Source organism: Lepisma saccharinum, chromosome 21 (genome assembly GCF_977018435.1).
Source record: "Lepisma saccharinum chromosome 21, izLepSacc3.1, whole genome shotgun sequence".
Lineage (NCBI taxonomy): Eukaryota > Metazoa > Arthropoda > Insecta > Zygentoma > Lepismatidae > Lepisma > Lepisma saccharinum.
This window is the reverse complement of record NC_139249.1, coordinates 63,177,614-63,197,848: the sequence shown is the minus strand read 5'-3', so window position 1 is coordinate 63,197,848 and position 20,235 is coordinate 63,177,614. Positions and strand designations below refer to the sequence as shown.

General features: G+C 35.6%; 1 protein-coding gene across 2 annotated transcripts in view; it reads right to left on the bottom strand.

Annotated features, from left to right (window-relative positions):
* Positions 1-20,235, bottom strand: part of LOC146004349 (uncharacterized) — an 89,720-nt gene that overhangs the window by 3,407 nt on the left and 66,078 nt on the right. For both annotated transcript variants that reach the window (XM_083143137.1, XM_083143136.1), the window contains exon 2: positions 9,050-9,337. In XM_083143137.1, coding sequence (XP_082999263.1) covers positions 9,050-9,337 — 288 coding nt within the window. The remainder of the gene's footprint in view (positions 1-9,049; positions 9,338-20,235) is intronic.

Below are 20,235 nucleotides of genomic sequence, written 5' to 3'. Positions count from 1 at the left end.
ATAAATAAATATATTAATTTGTCAAAAACTATTGACTATTGAGACAAAGAAAGAGTTGATATACCCACAAATGGGTACGCAATCCTGGTGGAAGGGAGGGGAAATCTCACCCCACCAAAAATCTTGTTCTAAAAAATCCCTCCCACCAATTTGTTTTTTTGGGGGGGGGAGTTTTTGTTGTAAGAATAAAAGATAAGCTTGTATCACTAGCCTGGAGTGAAACAGAAGAAAGGAGAGTGCCAACTTTGCTTTTTGGGAGATGCTCCTTCAATTAGACTTGGGCATTCTCAGCTGGGATCCATTTGTACACGAAGGCAACTTTTCTCTCTACTTGAAGTCTGGATAGCTGAATGTGGATATTTTTTTTGCAAACGATCACCATAATTATACTCAATTAGGTTTGACTTCAAATATACTTTACTAACGACAATATTGAAAATGTACACAAAAGAACGAAGGGTAATTACTGTCTATGTGTATGTTTGTGAGTATGCATGCTTTCTCTCACTCTCTCTTTCATGGGGGACTATTACCAGATCTACATCAATAAAATATATGAACAATAAAAGTAAATGAAGAATGTAAGAATGAAATATATACATCATATAATATGCATATCTCATCCCCACCAGTCTTCAATGATTTCGTACCTTTTACAATATACAAGTTTATTGCAATATAAACTTACATAATTGGGTAGTTTGTTCAATAATCTGAAATCAATGAACAGTTGATTTGTCAGTTTCTGATGAGCCCTACCCAAGAAGCATGTCACGTTGCACAGTAAACGTCAGGGTTGTGCAATTACGCGTAAAATAGGTTTTCTACATGACACGTAAATTACACGTAAAAAATACGTAAACTACGTATAAAACATAAAGTACCTAAAAATAAGAATAAAACATAAAAATCAAAAGAAAACATGGTTTCAGCGATCGTTATTGTTATGTATGGCAGTTGGCAGTGATCGAAAACAAAAAAAGGCTCTAAAAAACTTTGCTTCCGAATTTGTATTGGATCTTGTATCGGAATTTTACAAACTGCCATGTTCACAGTCACATCATAATTAGCCTATGCAAGTGTACAATACGCATGAAGCTGTTACTATAACTTTGAAATCCAACCCAAATAAATTATTGTTAATCGTTATGTCTTGTTGTAAATACAAGTACTAGTGCAAGACGTATATATCAACAGGTTTATCAATTTTTTTAAAATATGTGAAAGGACAATTCTATTTTCGAAAAACTGTTAGCGAGGGTGAGGTGGCTGTATAAACAATCTTCAGGAATTAATGATTCGAAAGAAGTTTAGTTTTTTACATCTGCGTAAAAAACTGGTTTTCTACGCGAAGTGAATTACTAGTAAATTACGCGTAATTTACGTAAAAACGTAACGAGTAAACAGTGGCGGCGATTGGGTTCCAAAACTAGGGGGACAAAGACAGTATATTTCCCTTTGTAGATAAGGTTTGGCATATTGCGGGGGCAAAAATTGGCGAAAAGTGTGGGGGCAACTGCCCCCTCGCCACCCTTAATCGCCGCCACTGCGAGTAAATTACCTTGCCAACCCTGCTAAACATACGTCCAATTTGTTTAAGATCTTCAAGGGATAGTAGAATAGTATTTGTATCCTTTATTATTTGCAAATGTAGGCTAAATGTTCATGTCTAGTTCATGGTTTGAAGAAATGAAGTTAAGGAAATTCCGTACAAGCTACTGCATAAGGTATAACAATGGCAGTTTGATAACATTTAAATAAAGAATTCTTCCACCCACAACGTTTTTTTACGATTGCAGTTTTGAAATAAATAACTTAAGCAGGTATGCTGAGAGAAACATTTTCCCCATCTTCACATACAAGACTGCCGTGGCTAGATGGAATACTTCATTCTACTACAATGCCACATGTGAAGTTGTTTTCAAAATGGCAAGTGGAGTTGACGTTGTTCTTTCGATAGCTGTAGCGGAAATGACATACTTATATGAGTTATGCAGATGTACCAAGAAAAATAACGTCTCGAGGCCATTCCCTCAATTTAATTCAAAGAGACATTTAGTACGCACATAAAACGGTTCACGCTGCGTCATTTGAATTCTGCAGATGTTCTGGTAAACCATTGCTGCACCCACAGTTCTCCCGAATGATGAATGGTTTTGTTCCACTGTAGATTCTTACAAGACAGTCAACTTTCCATAAACCCACCTACGACACTCGGGGAAAACCATTTTATACATTTTCAAGAAGATACGGTATTAGTACAAGGCAAGTTTACAGACTAGATTACCAGAAATCGAGGAGCATTTTCTCTTGAGGAAAATGTCCAAGAGTTCATCACGCATTAACATTTGCATGTTTTAGAGTTTTTCTGTGCACACATGAATACAGGCGTGTCTAGTTTTGGCTCTTTTGTGATGCAAAACTGTCAACTCAACGTTTGTATGAATTCAGGATGTTAGTATGTGCTAAAAGCTTTGAAGATTTTTCTTTTTTGACGTTTGTTTGTTACGCCTACATACGTCATTTCAGCAACGGTGTCATTTTATAGTTTCTGCAAACAGCGAAGATGAAAAAGTCTCCTTATGCCGGTGCAAGGACCTTCGGGACTACGCCACTCGTTATCTCTGACATTAAGCACAAGCAGTGACGCATCTTGGAGGTAATAAAGGCTGACTTAAGGAAGTAAAACGTGCATGCTTCGTAAATCTTAAAGCGTTTTATTCAGTTGCGACGCTAAAGGGGGAGCCAGAGGAGAACACGCCCACCCAGAAAATCTGCTGGCTTCCAGGCCAGAGAAATATTTTGACTAGCTACATATAGTGGTGTACCATATACAATATTAATATTTCTTCTTTACATGGATGATCTTCCTGACAGACTGTCTTCTCTTCCTGTAAATGTTCTTCTGTTTGCCGATGACTAAACCCTTCAAAGAAATTTCATCAGAACACGATTCTTTAATCTTGTGTGGAGTCGTCAGTGTAAACTTTAGTTGAATCCCCAGAAATGCTCCTGCCTCACCATTTCTCTAAAAAGGAACAAACTCAATTCTTTTCATTTTCTTGAAAATAATCCCATCAAATATTTTCCTTTAAAAAAGATCTTGGCGTTATCATCGATGAAAAACGAAACTTTAATGAGCACATTACAAACACTACTAAAAGAGCAATGCGTCTTCTCGGTCTTCTGTACAGATTCACCGAAATCCAAAACCAATCATCCATCAGCATATTTTTCAAATCTTTTATCCCCCCTATTTGGACCATGGCTTCAAATACTAATCTCTCCCGGATGGATTCTGTCCTCACCTTTTTCCTCGCCACATAATACCTTTTCTGAGACACCTTCACAAAACAGATATTATGTCTGTCTTGAATATCCAAACACCACAGACTCGTCGCGAATTAGCAGTCATGACATTCTTGCATAAAATCATGAATGGCAAAATTAAATCCGAATTTCTGATTAACAAATTCCATCTACGAGACCCCACACGGCCAACCCGCAACGTAAAGTTCTTTCACAATCCCACCACAAGGCTCTCCCTTCTACAGCGGTCTCTTTTATAAAGGCTTCCTGGCTCATGTAATAGTCTGCTTCCAAATGTTGATATATTCTTACCAGAGCACAGTTTCAGAAAATTGTTAACAATGTACTTTATTTTTTTCTCTGTGCCATCTTGTACGCTATTGTTCTGTTATTATTATTGTTGTTTTCCTGCTGTTACTCTTTCAGTGTAAAATGTTCATTCAGTACTGAATCTGAAACTTTGTTAAAATAAATAAATAAATATTCTGTATTGACGTTCGAACTTCAGAGGATTTTTGTACACCCCCGTCTGACACTTTGCTCACACTCCTATTTTTTTAATGTTGGTATCATTACTGGTTTAACTCTTCGTAATCCACCTTAGGTTTCTACCTATATTTCAACAAAGTGCCACTGGATAAATTTCTACCATTTACAACATTTAATTCTACCTAAATGATCCACAGGAACAAATCTATAAATAGTTACATGCCATATAAGCACAGAAACTTTAATAACTGGTGCTTAAAACAAGAACTATCTCAAAAACACTTGCACTAAGCTTAAAACGATAATGAACATACAACTTTAGTTCTTGTACAATCAGGAAAAAATTGCCGTTGTTAGGGACTTATTGAAAAACACGCTGAAATTTCTGCAACTAACTCCCGATCCTGAAAAACGTAGTCTCATCATGCACTGTCAACTTAATTGCAGACACTATAAGATTTTGTCCAATTTCTTCAAAACTTGGTATCCTCCATACATAAAATACAAGAATGTCTAAAATACATATATGAAGACAAAAAATACACAACAAATTTCATATATGAGTGATCGTCGCGTCTAAATGTTCATTGTTCAACTTTTGTTCATTGAAAATCATATGATCGTAGGAGCAGTTGCTAAAGTTTTTGTAGGGGTGTCACAAAATTGACAAAATTGAATACAGAAACAAAAATAATCAAATAACAATTATTATTATAATTATTGTAAATTAACATTAATTAAATTATTTTATTGTAATTTATTATTAATATAATCATATACTTATGTCCAGATGAGTGATTATTTAGTCAAACTCTTTTACTTTATGTATATATTTTTTTCACATTCCAGGCTGCTAATATACTGAAACGCATAGCTATTCTATTTTGCTTTTAACATTTACACACTTCATTCATGACAAGAAAATGTGTGAAAGTGAGGGGAGGGAAATTCTAATCATAAAGTTTACGTTGTGTGGACAGAAAAATCATTTTTTGATTTTTTAAAGCTCTAGGAACCATCTATTCTCCTGATGTTAAAAAACAAAAAAAACCTGATGTTTTGATCTGATCCCGCATTTTGACTCAGTCTCCTCCACAGAGTGCATTTTTACATTAGTTAATAACTTCGTTTCTTTTATCAACGTTATTGTTCCTAAAATTCCCTTAACGTTTAATTTGTATTTTTCCTATCATATTTATCAACTTCTACAAATTTCAAAAATCACTTTAAATGGAGACCCGCAATCTCAGCCATGTCTCTTGGTGGGGGATCCTTCAACTCAAAATATCGAGTTGTTTGATGGAAAGTTTCAATCCAACCTTATTCTCTTGCATTATATTCTGCTCTTGGAGGCGACATCGCTTGCTCCGGATTCGACTTAGTTCACAGAAGCAGAAATTACAAGAACAAACGAAGTATATCTGATAAATCTATTTACTTTGCTTTGATAATGGCATTCGCAAGCCACACTATGCTTTACAGGTGATGTTCTGACATTTATCATTGCAACAGTGTTTTGTTTGTCCAAATAAAGGAGAATGATAATGCTTGAAGAAGTTAGGTTTGAAATTTTTCTATCTTATTGGCAATTCTACAAACTTTATCCCCCCACCAACCTATACAACAGCGTAGATTAGATCTGCAATATTTACAGAACACACAGAGGGAAAGGAAAGTGCTTCACTGATTTTTATCTTCGTCTAACCACTTCATTATGACTTCCTTGTAAATATTCCAAGATATGTTCACATTGTAACTCCGCGTTCGCGTGGGAAATGTAATAATTTATAAATTACGTTAGCGTTATAGTTTCACCGTTATTTCTGAAGACATAACTGATAGCACGTGTTATTCAATACCGGAAAGGTTCACGGAGAAGCTGCCTACCATTGTACGTATTAAATATAAATTAAACATTCCATCATTCATCAACGCACTGCCATATTTCGGAATTCTCACATAAACTTGTATATATCTATATATATGTCTTGCAGGCTGCTTAATTTTGTACCGTGAACACCTGTTTGAGTGAAGACGGCTGCATGAACATAAAATGTTGTTGACCTTCACAGTTTATTCTTGTGAAGCAGATAAATTTCAACCTCTGGAAACTGAATTCGGGAAGTCTAAACAGAACCACAGCCCGCATAATTGTGAGGCTTGCGGGTTTTTTTTTAAATGCTCGTTTCTCACTTTATCAAAATTTGCTATATCTCTTGTGGGGACCAACTAAATATTTGACATTTGAAAAAACCCTGAAAAACGATCATTTTCAAAGAACTCTAACTCAAAGAGAAAATCAGTAAGATAGTTCAAATATGTTCCGCTAAATCTTGGAATGTATAGCTATGTTTCCTCTAAAGAAATAAATTATAGCCCTGATATTACATTACTTTCTTACTACAACAAAAATCCTAAACTATGATTTTTCTTTGCATTTGAGATGGTGAAAAAAGGGAATCAATATAAAATGTGGCTTGAAATGTTCTGAAAACAAGGTTTTCTACCCTAGCTTTCTATATTTTTTCTTTCCTGAGTTATCGTAATTGTCGCAACTTGTCAGGCCAAAAATGCCGCAAGTCATGAAACAAAAATAGTCTCAATCTTGAAACGAAGTCAAGTTTTAGAAAAAAAATGCCTATTTTGAATTTCATATATGGGTTACAAAAAAATTAAAAATAAATAAATAAAATTTTGAAATATGGTCGAGCAACCAGTGCTGGACCATTTGGTATGGATTGACACTTCTGCATATTTTCCAGTTGTGTGCCTGATTGTCACTTCATCCTTATCATCTAATTACAATTATTCTCTGAATGTAAGTAAAAATGATTCTTTGTAAGCCGGCCTCTGTGTCGGAGTGCTAGGACGCCAGTGGTCCCGGGTTCGAATTCTGGCCTGAGCATGGGTGTTCTAGGTGAGTATCCCTTCATCAATTTTATGATGTCATCACTCATCCTTGTCTTCGCGATTAGCCAAAAGTGGCAGAAAAGCGAAGTAAAATAAACCAAATCAATCAATCAAGCATGGTTATCTGTGAACATGCAATGTTAATTGGACACTATCCATTGTCTACTATTTCTATTAATACTTCTACTATTTACAACTACGTTGAAAAATTATGATTGAAACTCACTTATTTCCAATAACTTTCCCTACTTTCTATTTTTAGTTATGTGCACCAATAACGGAGTTGCCTATGGAAATCTAGGACAATCGTGATGGCGGACAATTGCGATGATTTTTGACGGTGAAGGTCATTTTACAAATTAATGGTAGGACAATTGTGACGATCAGGACCTAACTTAACCAAAGGCACCACAGAACTAATAATGCTGTAGAAGGTTGGAACAACAAAATAAGTAGGTGGCTTGGAAGACCGCATTCAAAAATTCATGATGTTCTGGCTTGCCTCAAGAGCCAAGCAGTAGACACCCAACATCAAGTACATTCGGATGGAACGTAATCCAGAAGACCAGAAAAGGAAGAAGCGTGACATTAAAATGGAGGAGAGAGTTGGGAAGGGTATTCGCACATAGGAGGAAAAGGGTGACTTCAAAAGGTGTCTCTTTTGTTCAAAAATTTGATAGAACCAAATTCCCAGCCGAAAATATCAATATTTCACGTAATTCTCTTGTAAGAGGTAGTTTACGGGGTGTTAAGTCACCCTTCAATTTGATAGAATATCATCGCAATTAACCACCCGCCCTTTCACTTCTAACTGTGTTCATCGCAATTGTCCGGCTACCGCCTATGGACCGGATTTTGAATCACACTGTATTTCTAAGAATTGCGAATGTAAACATCAGCTTCATGTACGTTAATTCAAACAATATTGTACTTCATTTCTGTTAGACTCCTACTTTTGAATTCTAGGAATTTGTCTATCAAAATATGTTTTCATGCATTACCTAACCTACCATATCCTACCCTAACCTAAATCTAACATAACTCTGGATCCTATTGGCGTCCAATTTTTAAATTTCGTACAGTTATTAATAATGTATGTATGATATAATTTTTTGAAAATATTAAAAGACCCGTTCTTAAGACAATATCTACCAAAGTTTCCTTTACACCACCCTTAAATTGTGTTTCTTACCTTGACAAAGGCATGTAATATCTAATGTGAAAGAACCCTTCAAGACCTTTCCAGCGCGGTCTGAATCACTTCTATAGGTGCCCTGATGCCGAAATATTGCAATTTAAAGTTAACAAGATGTTGGAAAAAATGTCAAGATCGCACACTTTGCACCACTGTAATTTCAGAAATATAAAAGATGTAGATCTACAACTTTGCATATTTTCCTACCTCAAGTGGGTCTTTCAGTGTGCAAAATTTCAAATGAATCAAAATACGTGAGGTTGATAAGTGCCTCTTCATTGGTTGATTTCACATGAAATAGCTTGTATACAAAGTTCTCTTTCCCACTACTGCGGATTAACGACGACCCACGACTTACTACAAATCCTGTGCGCTAACAAACTACTGCACGGTTTCTTCACGTCTTCCTCAGCCACTCCGAATGCTGGGTTAGTACTTTTAAGGACCAAGGGCGTTTCCCGTACTCAGGATAGCAAACTTTGTGTTTTTTAGAAACGAAAAAACAGTTTTTTGTTTCAAATATGTTTTAAATCTTTTAAACAGTGTTTTAATCAAGAACCGAGAAAAACATGTTTTAAACAAATAAAACTTAAAACATAATGACAGGAAGACTTATTTTCTAAGAATAATGGTTAATAAGGAATCTGTTAATCATCCAAGGAAGGACTGTGTTCCTAGTATAAAGTATACGCTTGACATTGACTAACTTCATGAATGCTAGAAAATTTTAACATTAACAACCATGTGCAGTATGTTAAGTGAGGAACAAATATGTTTCTTCTACATAGTGTTCGATTTTAAAAACGATTTAAACTCTTGTAAAATAAACATAGCCAGGTGCTTTAAACGTGGCCACCAGGTATTCATCACGATATGCTTTTTGTTAATTGAATATACATTTTCAGTAAAGAAAATGACACGGATTGAATGAAGAGACAAAGTTACAAAACCCGAAAATAACCATAGACTATCAAACATCAAGTATCAAAATGTTTTTTAAACAAGTCTAAAAAGACATGTTGAAAACATTAGATTTTAAACATTTCTAAAAGACAAAGCCATGAGTTTTTAACGTTTAAAACAAGTTGTTTTAAACACTTTTGTTTTAAACATGCCAACCCTTCCTGTACTCTTTCCTCTACCCACCTGTGCCGAGTTGGAGCATCTCCTTGGAGATAAAACATCGTCCTGATTGTTGAGCCTCCAGATGCAGATGCCCAGCCGATGGATGACGTAGCAGCAGACGAGCAAGGAGATGAAGAGGAGGGCCAGCCCCAGACCGAGGACCTTCCACCTGGCCTCGAAGTCCGTCCCCATGGCAGGGAGATTGCTCTGCATTATCAAACCAAGGACCACGAGGAGGGGGACGGACAGCATCACGACAGCCAGGTCCACTACTGGCTGCCGTAGTAGGAACTTCGATCTGTGCGCCATCTGTGGGAGAAAACGATAAGCCATCAGTAGAGCCCGAAATTTTATATTATCACATATTCTTTTCCTTTAGTGAATGTAATAGGTTAGTAGCTTTTACAATATTCTTTCCTTTGTATGTAGCGAAGCAAAAATTACACCTATCAGCGAATTACGATAGTAGGAACCATATATGTGAATTTTAGTTTACACATTTTAAAATATATTAAGATTTATTACATATTCCCCGTCTACATAAAATATTTTTATATAAAATCCGGTAGTTGTGCCATCTTTGTGGTTTTTCATTGAGTAAGAAACCATAATTGCGGGACAAACATTCAAACTTTGATTTATACAAAAATAAATTTAAAAAAATAATAATAAAAATATTTCAATATGTATGTAGTGGTTCACTCGGCATCACATCAACATGTTATGTACTGAAACAGAAGCACTTTTTATTCATTTAAGAAATTATGTAGTGTTGCATTAAATGTACATTTTATGTTTTATCTGACAAACTATTTTGTTCATTCAGTGAGAATATTTTTCAACATTGTAGAAATTTAAATGAATCTCTCACTGTGAAAAATATCTGGCAACACTGTACTGAAAACTGTGCCATTCACGTTATCAGCTTATCGGATTACGAATTTTTCAATGTAATTCAAAAATACCGTGCGTCCATTTCGATCTGCAGCCGAGAGATCGGGAGAAGCGTGGCGGGCGGCGCTGACGGAGATGCCGACATTTGCGGCCTGTAATACCCGCTTATTTTTAAAGACATATGCAGACATTTATATAAATATTGCAAAACGAGCACTAACCTGTGTTATAACACGCAAAAGTTCTTCTGTAATTCATCCAAGTTCTGCTCTTATATACACAAATAAATACGCTATAGAAACGATGTTAAGAGCCACAGATAATAAAGCATTTTAATCATAGTTTTAACCAGTAACGTCCTGTTTAAGTTTATATCCTTGAAAGAGTTTTGTGGCCATGGGAATCGTTTGGAGGTTTCGAATGTGCAACACTGTATCAGGATTACACTGCAGACGAAACCGATAAAAGTGAATGGTTTTCGTGAGCTTCCTTGCAATCCGAAATATCCGAGCTCGAGTTTTTTGTTCCTTCGCGACTAGATGAAGACAGAGTTGTAAATATAGTGGCGAGCAATGTAAACCAAGAGCGTGTTAATTTCGTACTGTGCGCAAGAGTGTTATTCTTGGTTACTTGCAGTTACTTGTTTGTGTTATTGTGTGACGTGTCAGTGAGACGATTGGAATGCCAGCCGCAAGATTCACGTTAGAACAAAGATTTTTTATGTATGACACGTACGTGAAAACAAACTCGTGTCGAGACGTGTGTAGGTAATTTGTACAGAAATTCCCATGCGTTTCAACTCCACACAGAGATACGGTTAGACATCTTGTCCTTAAATTACGAGAAACTGGATCGTTAAATTTTAAAACACCTAAGCAAAAACGACGGATTCTAACCGAAGCAAAACTCGATGATATTGGTGCAGCGTTAGAACGTTCTCCAAACAAGCCTCTACGCCGTGTTTCACAAGAGGTGGGCGTGTCAAAATCAGCGGCACATACAGTCACTAAGCTACTAAAATTAAAACCATACTCTTATAACACAGGTTAGTGCTCGTTTTGCAATATTTATATAAATGTCTGCATATGTCCATAAAAATAAGCGGGCATTTCAGGCCGCAAATGTCGGCATCTCCGTCAGCGCCGCCCGCCACGCTTCTCCCGATCTCTCGGCTGCAGATTGAAATGGACGCACGGTATTTTAATTTTATTATTTCAACAAAACCTCTAAAATATAATAATATTGAGAAATAAATTTAGTTTAATTACATTTTTACTTCCAGACACCTAAAACATCACAGAAATGAGAAGGAATATGCATATTAGATATTTCTTGTGTAGTAGTTGTGCTGTCTAGTGTGGTTGGGATTGTCTTGTGTAGTAGTTGTGCTGTCTGGTGTGTTTGTGTTTATCTTGTGTAGTAGTTATGCTGTCTAATTTGTTTTTGTTTGTCTTGTGTAGTATCGGTGGTGTGTATGTATGTGTCTTGTGTTGTAGTTGTGCTGTCTAGTATGTTTGTGTAGTAGTTGTGCTGTCTAGTATGTTTGTTTTGTCTTGCGTAGTAGTTGTGATGTCTAATTTGTTTGTGTTTGTCTTGTATAGTAGTTGTGGTGTGTTTGTGTTTATATTGTGTTATAGTTGTGATGTGTTTGTGTGTGTCTTGTGTAGTAGTTGTGCTGTCTAATGTGTTTATGTTCGTCTTGTGTAGTAATTGTGCTGTCTAATGTGTTTGTGTTTGTCTTGTGTAGTAGTTCCTCCATTCATATTGGGGGTTAGGCGTAGAGCTGACAACTCTGCACTGTAAAAAGACATGTCAAGAAACAGCAATATAAGGCCATGGATGTTCCCAAGGTAAAATATTCCGGAGGTAAAATAGTCCCCCGTTCGGATCTCCGGGTGGGGACTACTTTGGGAGGTCCCTGGACTAAGGATAAGATCTACATTAGGCATAAGGATATTAAATTAGGCACCTGGAATATTCTAAGTCTTTACCGGCCTGGGGCATTTCAGTGTACAGTTAATGAGATAGTTAAGTATAAATTAGATGTAGTAGCTGTCCAGGAAGTTAGGTGGCCAGGAGAAGGGAATTGTAAAACTAAAAATTATACTTTTTTCTATGGTGGTACTGAAAATCACAATTTTGGAACAGGCTTTTTCATAAATAATAGAATTATCTCGGCTCTTAAAACAGTAGAATTTATTAATGATAGGATATCATATGCAGTTTTACAGGGTAGGTGGTGTAAAATTATTTTAATAAACATACATGCACCAACGGAAGATAAAGATGATAATACTAAAGATGATTTTTATACAGAGTTAGAACAGGTCTTTGATAAATTTTCTCAGTATGATATGAAAATTCTGTTAGGTGACTGTAATGCACAGATTGGTAAAGAAGAGACATTTAAACCCACGATTGGTAAAGAAAGTCTTCATGAATTAAGTAATGATAATGGTATAAGATTGATTACTTTTGCAACCTCAAAGAATTTAATTGTGAAAAGTACCACTTTTAAACATAAAGATATCCATAAATATACCTGGTCTTCTCCAGATGGTAAAACTCATAATCAGATAGATCATATTCTCATTGATAAGAGAAGGCGTACTAGTATAATTGACGTTCGTACGCATAGAGGTGCTGACTGTGCCAGTGACCATTTTTAGTAATTGCTAAATTAAGAGAAAGACTCTCAGTGATAAATCATAAGCAACAAAATCTAAAAGTTATAAAATTTGATACAGGAAAGTTTACTGATGAAAGAATTAAGAAAGATTACCAAATTAAACTGTCAAATAGATTTGATGTTTTGCAGGATTTAAATGATGATGAAAATATAAATGAAACAGACGTAAATAAGAATTGGGAGCACATACGTAATGCAATAGAATCAGCAGCTAAAGAAAGTATAGGATACCATAAACCGAGAAAAAGTAAGCCATGGTTTGATAATGAATGTCATAATCTAATAGAATACAAATCTAAACAATTATAATAGAATAAAGCGAGAAGTTAACCGCACGTTTAGAAGTAAAAAAAGAGATTACTTGAAAAGTAAAATTAACGAAATTGAAACAAACAGCAAAAATAAAAATATCAGAGATTTATACAGGGTGGCGCGGAGCCGACTGACACATTTGATACGCTCATAGATGATGAAAGAAAGGAAGGAGAATAAGGAAAACCGTATGTAATGGTACATTGAAGTATGCAATTTTATTACTAACAACTTACAAGTTCATTTTTTGAAAATTACATCAGACAGGTGGCCTCCTTTGGCATCAATGCATTGTTGCAGACGTTTCTGGAAGTTATCTCCGTAGTTCCTCATCAATAGCCGTTACTTCCTCAACAATGGCTTCTTTCAGTTGTTGAAGAGTCGTGATATTCCTTCTGAACACACGGTCTTTCAAGAATCACCAGAGACTGCTGGCGTGCCGAGCAATGTGGACTACGTTCAAATGCTTCCCTCACTCTCTGCAAGTTCTCGTGCGTACGCACTGTTCTTGGCGCTCCATGTTTCACATCCAATACACTGCCAATTTCTTCGAATTTCTTCACCTAAGCCAATATGGTATACCGAGACTGTACAGTCACGGACACTTCTGGGTTGTAACAATTTCATTGAAAGTCAATGTGATTATTACAACCCAGAAGTGTCCGTGACTGTACGTTACCATGTCGGCTAACAATGAATTGTTTTCTGAACAATCGCTGCACTTTAACCACTGACGTCGTTTCGTAGTTTCGTAATAACTACGAACACAGATAACGCGAAGTTCAACGCTCCAACGGTTCATTATGACTTTTGCTGTCTTCATATGAAATGGCATCCTATCCTCTTCTGATTTCCCCCTCAATCCACTTCAAATTATCGCGCATGCGTAATATATCCAACTTTCAAATGTGTCAGTCGGCTCCGCGCCACCCTGTATAAAGGTGCAAATGAGTTTAGAAAGGGGTGGCAACCTAAAGTAAACTTGATAAAAGATAAAGACGGTGATTTTCTAGCTGACCCAAGCGATATTCTAAATAGATGGAAGAACTACTTTAATGACCTTTTAAATGTCCATGTAGGAGATAAATCAGAAGTAAATGAAGTCCACACAGCAGAACCTTTAGTTCCAGAACCTAACTTGACTGAAGTTAAAGATGCTATTAAAAGGCTAAAGAATAACAAGGCACCTGGCATTGATTTAATACCAGCTGAGTTAATTAAATATGGTGGAAATTCATTAATATGTCAAATTCATAAGTTAATTTGTGTAATATGGAATAAAGAAGAAATCCCTCAACAGTGGAAAGAATCCATAATTGTTCCTGTGTTTAAAAAAGGTGATAAAATGAACTGCAATAATTACCGTGGAATTTCTCTACTCTCAACAACATACAAAATATTGTCTAACATTGTTTTAACAAGACTAACACCATATGCTAATTAAATTATAGGTGATTATCAATGTGGATTTAAACGTAACAGATCAACTACAGATCAAATTTTTCACATCAGACAGACACTTGAAAAAAAGTGGGAATATAATCAAAATGTCCATCAGCTATTCATTGATTTCAAAAAAGCATATGATTCGGTCAAAAGAGATAAATTATATAATATATTAGTAGAGTTTGGAATACCTAAGAAGCTTGTTAGTATTATAAAAATATGCACCAGTGAAACAGAAAGTAAAATTCGTGTGGGTATTAATATGTCTGACAAATTTACAATTCATGATGGGTTAAAACAAGGAGATGCATTATCTCCATTGCTCTTTAATTTTACCTTAGAATATGCTGTTAGGAAGGTAAAAGAAACTAAAGAAGGACTAAAATTAAATGGTGTGACTCAGTTGTTAGCATATGCAGATGATGTAGACTTACTGGGGGATGATGTGAATACAATTAATAATGCTAAAATATTTTTCAAAACTGCTAAAGAGATAGGTTTTGAAGTTAACAAAGAGAAAACTAAATATATGCTTACAGGCCGAAACCAAGTGTTAGGTATTAATCAAAATCTAATTATTGATAACAACTCGTTTGAACCAGTTTCCAAATTCAAATACTTAGGAGTAATATTAACAAATGAAAATTATATTAAAGAGGAAATAAAAAGTAGGCTCAATTCAGGAAATGCATGTTACTTCTCTCTTCATAAACTTTTGTCTTCTCGTTTAATATCTAAGAAACTAAAAGTTAAAATATACAAAACAGTAATTTTGCCTGTAGTATTATATGGATGTGAAACTTGGTCCCTTACATTGAAAGAGGAACATAAATTGAGAGTATTTGAAAATAAGATCCTTAGGAAAATCTTTGGACCTAAAAGGGATGAGGGAACAGGCGAGTGGAGAAGGTTACATAATTTAGAACTACATAATTTGTATTCATGTCCAGATATTATTAGAATAAATAAATCAAGAAGAATTAGGTGGGCAGGCCATGTGGCACGAATGGGAGAGGAAAGAGGAGTTCACAGGATTATTGTTGGGAAACCTGATGGTAAGAGACCTGTAGGAAGGCCAAGACGAAGATGGAGGGACAACGTTGAGATGGACCTAAGGGAAATCGGTAGGGATGGAAAAGAGTATATAGATCTTGCTCAAGATAGGGAAAGATGGAAGGCCTGTGTTGCTGCAGCCATGAACCTTCGGGTTTAAGAAGGCTAGAGAGTTAGTTAGTTAGTTAGTTAGATATTTCGTATACTTACATATTTCTACATATTTCAGTATATTTAAATATTATTTACATATTTCAGCTAATGTTTTACAAATTTATACCCAAATTTCGCTATTTTACATACATAAAAATCCGGGCCTTAGCCATCAGAAAAATAAAGATAGTGTAAGAAGAGAGAAACTTAAAGAGTTCTGCGAGATTATTTTCAGTACTGAAAGTTTATGAAATCGTTACCACAACCATCACTACCGTGAACCGTTCGCCATAGAATGTACAAGCAATAAGAATATAGTAAAGTGCAATTTTTTCATTATAAATCTGTAGTGCCATTCCACAAAAAAGTGGTCCTACTCCATGTAAATAACAAAATAAATTAACCTGGAAATTCTTACTGTTTTAAATTGCATTAAGGTTTTGTGAATGCATAAAATTTGCATCTTTCGCCAACAAAAATCATTAGCATCTGTAGCTTATATGCTTCACAGACAAAGCCAAACTTTGCTACATTTTTTAAAGCGTCACACACGTAACAAATGTTTGTTAATGCTTTTCATCCATCAGGCTATGTCATCATACTCATTCATTTGTTAGCAGACATCGCACAAAGTACTTCATAATTTCATGAAATCAATTAATTATGAACATTTTAATTCAATCGCATGTCTAGAGCCTTATATTTTATGTGTTCGATATCCGGTGGAGGCATTTGGCACAGTGGTTCGGATCCCACTTTAAACTGTAGGTCCAGTCCCGATTAGCCTTACTGTGCATAAAGTGGACTTAAAACACCAAATCAATAACAATAACAATTATATTTTATGTGTGAATGTCACACACGTAACGCTGTATCAGTTTTCCTATTTCCTTTGCTTTTTGGAATCATGATTCTATTTTATGGAACATATCCCGTTCCCTAAAGTTTTTGCTTTACGATCAATTACATAGCAATGCTATTTAGTGTACTCTATGTTGCAATATGTGTGGGTATCAGATATTTACAGAATATTTCACGAATTGCATATGCATCTGTTATTGCAAGTGAAAATATTTGCGTTCGAAATTTCGTACATTTAAGGCATTAGAAAAAGCTGAAAGCAAAGCACTCTTATGAAACAGTTGCGTCCGTCTGATCTTCTGTGTCAACTATCGGTTTATCTTGGAAGCTAGAAGTAAGTTTGATGGCTTGATAGACCCATTAAATTATAGCTTGATGCGACGTGGACGTGACTGGGATAGCAATGATCTAAACTAACCTTTCGTTATGTCCGAAACAATATGAAGGTCTAAATTTTTCTGACGTTGAATACAGAAACTTACTAATTTAACGGGATACAAAGTATTTCGATCGGTTAGTTCATGTATCTGTAGGAGTAAAGTAATCGAGAGTCAACACTCGATTAATGCTGTATGTTGCGATAGTGTAGAAACTACGTAACAATCAACCGAAATCGATATCTGCCAATTACTCGTAAACTGTAAGACATGACGCACCTATTGAGTCACGAATAATCTCGAACAGTATATGGGAGCAAAACAATACAAACAACAACAATCATTACATATTTAGCCTAACGTTATATAGCCTCCTATCGCTGAAACAACTAAAGCTACAATTATGAAATTAAGAGGCCGGGAATATCTATGATGTATCAAATTCAAACATTATAAATTTTGCTGGTTGACCCATTTGCGTGCTCGAATTAATAATGCAACAAATAGACTGTAAATATTGTAATTCAACTATAGAATTAGGTATTTGACATAATAATAATAATAATAAATAATAAATTTTCTTTATTCAGCGGGCGAGGTTCAGCCAAGGGCTGCTCTGCCACCTAACCCTTGTCAATATGATAATACATATGAGATTATTATAAACTTATGGAGCAGTAAGCTAAACGTAAAATAATAATAATAATAATAATAATAATAATAATACAAATAAAAAAATTTAAAAAATGAAGAAAGAAAAAAGATACATAGGAATTAGTTGCATACAAAAACTAGAAATACAAAAGACAATAGTAATAATAATACAACAATACAATTCCTTTTAGTGAGTGACTTGATACCTTCAGTATGTGCCCCGACTCTGCCATTGTTCCATTAACAGCAGATCTTTTATTTTACCTTTGAAATATAAAGGGTTGTTTACACTAGCGATATTTTCAGGCAATGCATTCCATGCTTTGGGAGCCGAAAAGGAGAAAGATGATTTGTAGGCCGTGGTAGAGTGATGGGGTAAATCGAAGTTGTTCCGCTTACGGGTAACATACTGATGGGTTTCGCTACGGGGATGCATCTTCTCAAACAGGTACTGCGGTTTACCTTCTGTCAGTATGCGGCGTATAAAACAGAGATAGTGCAACTTCCTTCTGTTTGCCATGGTAAGAACCTGATTATTATTTAAGAATGGAAGAATATGATCGGATCTTTTTGCTTGAAAAATATATCGGAAGCAGGCATTTTGCACCATTTGTATTTTTTTACTGAGCTTTTGCGAGAGTTGAGGACCGTAAACATTATCACAATAGTCGAACAAAGGGTAGATTAATGCTTGGATGAGTCTTAGCTTGCATTCCGCAGGGAGGAAGTCACGGAAACGATTCAGATTCCTAAGTGTTCCATAAGCTTTCCTACATTGCGTCTTTACATGTTCTGTCCAATCAAAAATTTCGTCAAAAATCAGACCAAGATTTTTAGCAGTGTTATTCCTGACAATGGGCAAATTGTTCATTTTGAGCTCGATCTTAATATTTTTAATTAACGATCTTGAATAATTAGAACCAATGATTATGAAAGTGGATTTTTCTGGATTTATTTTAAGACCGTTAGATACACACCAGTTACTGACGATGTTCAAGTCAGAATTTAGTGACTGAAGCTTATGTTCCAACGAAGCGTAATGATCTGAGAAATATAACTGGGTATCGTCTGCGTAAAAATGTGGAGTGAAGAATTTTATGACTTGCTGCAAATCTGCAGTGTAAAGGGTGAAGAGGAGGGGGCCTAATATCGATCCTTGCGGCACGCCTGCTTTCAGCGTTATAGGTTGAGACACGTGAGATGGTGAATTATGTAATACGACCCTTTGACGTCTGTTAAATAGATATGTTTGAAACCAGTTTAATGTTGAAGGAGAAAACTTGTAATATTTAAGTTTGGCTAATAATAAATCATGCTGCACAGTGTCAAAAGCCTTACTGAGATCCAGAAGTACTAAAATAGTGACTTGCTGTTTGTCAATGGCATAGAGAATATCATCCACAACTTTAGCAAGAGCAGTGGCTGTGCTGTGTTTCTCACGAAATCCGGACTGCAGCGGGGGCAGTAAACTATTCGTGTTAACGTAGTTTAACGTCTGCGAATGCACTATTTTCTCGAGTACTTTAGATAGCACAGGCAAAAGACTGATAGGCCTAAAGTCATTGTAAGAAGTGGCGATCTGCTTTTTCTGAAGTGGCAGGATTCGTGCTTCTTTCCACATTTCAGGAAAGACGCCACTGGAAAGAGAGGAGTTAATGACGTGCGTTAGCGGAGATAAAATATAAGGCAAAGAAAGTTTGAGCATTTTAGTGCTGATACCATCTACTCCGAAACTATTTGAGCGTATACTATAAATAGTTCTATGAACATCTTTTTCAGTTACCTCAGTAAAGCTAAAATATTGTTCAGCGGTGGAACAGGTTTTGTTCTCGAAATTCTTTATTTGCTGAGCCTTAAGTGGAGGAGGAATTTCAGATTCATTGCAAATTTTACCAAAATGGTCATTAACAGCATCTAAATCTTCAGTGGTACTTATGAGAGAGAATGTATTATCGTGAGACTTTTTATTGTTAACAATACCCAATTGTTTCAACTCATTCCATGTTTCTCTCCGGTTTAAATTTTTCCCGCCAAATTTGAAGGTAAGATAACATTTCTTTTCTTGTCTTATGACAGTTGTTGTAAAATTCCGGAGTTCTTTATATTGTTGCCAGTCGCTTGGATTGTTCGAACGTTTGAACTTTCGTAGCGCGTTATCTCTGATTCTCATCAACAATTTAACATTACTGGTGATCCACGGTGCATTTTTCTTATTGTGCTTTACGATTTTTAGAGGTGCGTGCGTGTCAAAAACATTTTGTATATTTGAGGTCAAAAACTCCACTTTATTATTAACATCATCAAGTGAGTAAAGCTTCGACCAATCTACATCAGTTATATCTTTTGCAAAACTTTCTTCGTTGAAGGTATTAAAATTTCTACAATAAACGTAACTCGCTTGAGGTTCCGGCTTCTGCAACAAGAAATCAGCGTACGCAACGCAGTGATCTGATTTACCGATTGGGACAGTGACGTCAGTTTTAAACAGTAATTCTGTATTGTCAACGGCTATGATGTCAAGCAGCGTTTTACTTTTTTCGGTGATACGGGTTGGTTTATTAACTATTTGCGTTAGACCAAATGAATCAAAAATCGATCTTAAAAGCCGTGTTTCTGGTTTATTCGGGGTGAGATAATCGCAGTTTACATCTCCTAACAGGAAGAGATTATCAACTAGTGGATAGATTTCGGACATTAATTCTTCGAACAATGTAAGTTTTGTGTATGGGACATTACTGTATATGGAACATACACCAAACTGTTTATTC